Source organism: Nanorana parkeri, unplaced genomic scaffold, assembly GCF_000935625.1.
Source record: "Nanorana parkeri isolate BGI_ZX_2015 unplaced genomic scaffold, ASM93562v1 scaffold101, whole genome shotgun sequence".
Taxonomy (NCBI): domain Eukaryota; kingdom Metazoa; phylum Chordata; class Amphibia; order Anura; family Dicroglossidae; genus Nanorana; species Nanorana parkeri.
The window spans coordinates 895,400-897,443 of NW_017306369.1; the positions used below are offsets into that span (position 1 = coordinate 895,400).

The 2,044-nt window shown below is 43.7% G+C and overlaps 1 protein-coding gene across 1 annotated transcript in view; it reads left to right on the top strand.

Annotated features, from left to right (window-relative positions):
- Positions 1 to 2,044, top strand: part of CCDC59 (coiled-coil domain containing 59) — a 16,443-nt gene that overhangs the window by 10,401 nt on the left and 3,998 nt on the right. Inside the window, exon 5 of the mRNA XM_018552909.1 lies at positions 1,468 to 1,558. Coding sequence (XP_018408411.1) covers positions 1,468 to 1,558 — 91 coding nt within the window. The remainder of the gene's footprint in view (positions 1 to 1,467; positions 1,559 to 2,044) is intronic.

A 2,044-nucleotide genomic window follows, 5' to 3' on the forward strand; every position in this document is an offset into this window, starting at 1 on the left:
TGGGGTTGATTTACTAACCTTATAAACACACCACGAACGTGTATACACCTCTGCAGTGTGTTCCCTCCCAGCATGATCTATGGGTGGAATCTAAACACCTTTGTAATGTGTACACACCCAGCAGGTGTGTTGTGCAAAGCCCTGAAGGAATTCCAAGGTGATGTTGGGTAAATTAGCTCTATGTTGTGTTGCTTGCGTTGATGAATGCAGGAATGTAAATGCATGAGCTAACCATTTTTGTCTAAACTGTGAAGCAGCATTATATATGCATCATGTTCATGATTTTTCCATATATGGCATTAGTGGAAATATGCTTTTAGAGACTTTTTGGTTGATAAATACGTTTTGCTGTGTGAAAATCACACACACCTGGTGTGTGTGTGTGTGTTTAGGTTAGTAAATCACCCCCACTGACTTACTGATGGTGTCAGAGCACAGTACCTGCAGGCTGCAGCTCTCCCCGATCTCTGTAGGTCTGTGTCGGATCCCATGCTGATTCCCGCCATGGAGCCACCTCACGTCATCTGGACTGGAACTCGGGACCCCTTCAGTCTCTTCACGGCCACACCTCCCTTGGCGCGTTGCGCCGCTGCCTGCTGGGTAATGCAGTCCTCTGGCCGGCAGCAGCTCTCCCGCTCCTCTGGTCTCATGAAGATCGCTGCGGGCAGCACGAGAGAGCTGCGGTGGCCGTGGATGGTCACACTTTCTAATCTTTGGGCCGCGCAGTGCCTCGCCCTTCTAAGGTTCTGAAACAGCCATCTAAGAAGCTCCTGGCCAGTCGTTTAATTACAACGGCCAACTAGGAAGCTACTCGTCCGGCTCCGTGTCCTTGCGTCACAGAGGAGAGGACAAGTGTATTTTTCAAGCCCTCCTGCTAACTATCGTGCAACATGTTTCACAACAGGAGAAGACCTGTGTTCCCTCGCTGGACGTATGGCGGGAATGCTCACATTTCTGCAGCCACCCAGATCACTTTTATTCACAGAGGAAAATAACTGCAGCTTGTTTTAAAGTGGAGCTCCAGGTTATTTTCTTTCCCCATCTCTAATAAAGAATAAAACAAATTGTCACTGTATCACCTCTTTGAGGAAGGCACCATGCGAGGCCCCAAAACGTTGGCATGCTGTCTGTGATGTGCCTTTGTTTAGAGTGCTGGTGGTTTTGGATTGTTCCACCCTGGATTTCTGCATTCATTTCTCCATAGATACAGTACAGTGAATGAGTGTTGCCACCCTAAGACATTGTGTTAGTCGCAGGATCTAAAATTAATAGATTAAATAAAACCAAAACGTGCTTGAACAGGTGAAAATAAAATAAAAAGCCTGACAAAAAAATAAAATGAATGTAGCCACTACATCTAACGGCTGATAAATATGATGCCTTTGTTTTTGGATTTAGATCTGTTTTAACATAATATCATCTTTTTTCGTTGGTTAATTTCAATACAACATTGTTTTCCATGTTTAGGCCAAAAAAGAAATTTAAGAAGAAAACATCAAATCAGAAAGCGAAAGAGGAATATGAACAAGTTCGACATGAACGAGCAAAGAAGAGAAAAGTAAGGACGCTAAGTTTATTTTAAGAGCACATTTTAGAACCTTCAGAGCTTGTAGATCAGAGGCAGGGGTGGCACAAGGAAAGTAACAGTAATTATACAATTTCAAAGTTTCTGAATGTAATGCCTTTTATTATTTTACAATAGTCATTTTACATTATTGTATGGTAGAGTGATCCTTATGAAATATTTCTCTTGGAGCCATATTATAAGTAGATCTCACATGTTGCATTTGCCCATTATTCCAGATTGCAGGTATTTGTGCTTACTCAATCTATATTCTGGAACAGTGCATCACCTGCTTGCATAGATGGCCAGATTCTGAATTGTGATTACATTAGCTCGACTGCCTCCGGGCCCCCCGTTGTCACAAAGTGGCCGGCCGGGAGCTTCTTGGATGTGACCGGCCATGTAAAGATGGCCTGTTGGCCCTGCCCACTCGCTTGGGAAACTGCTTGAATTTAAAAAACAGGGAGAGATCTCTTATAT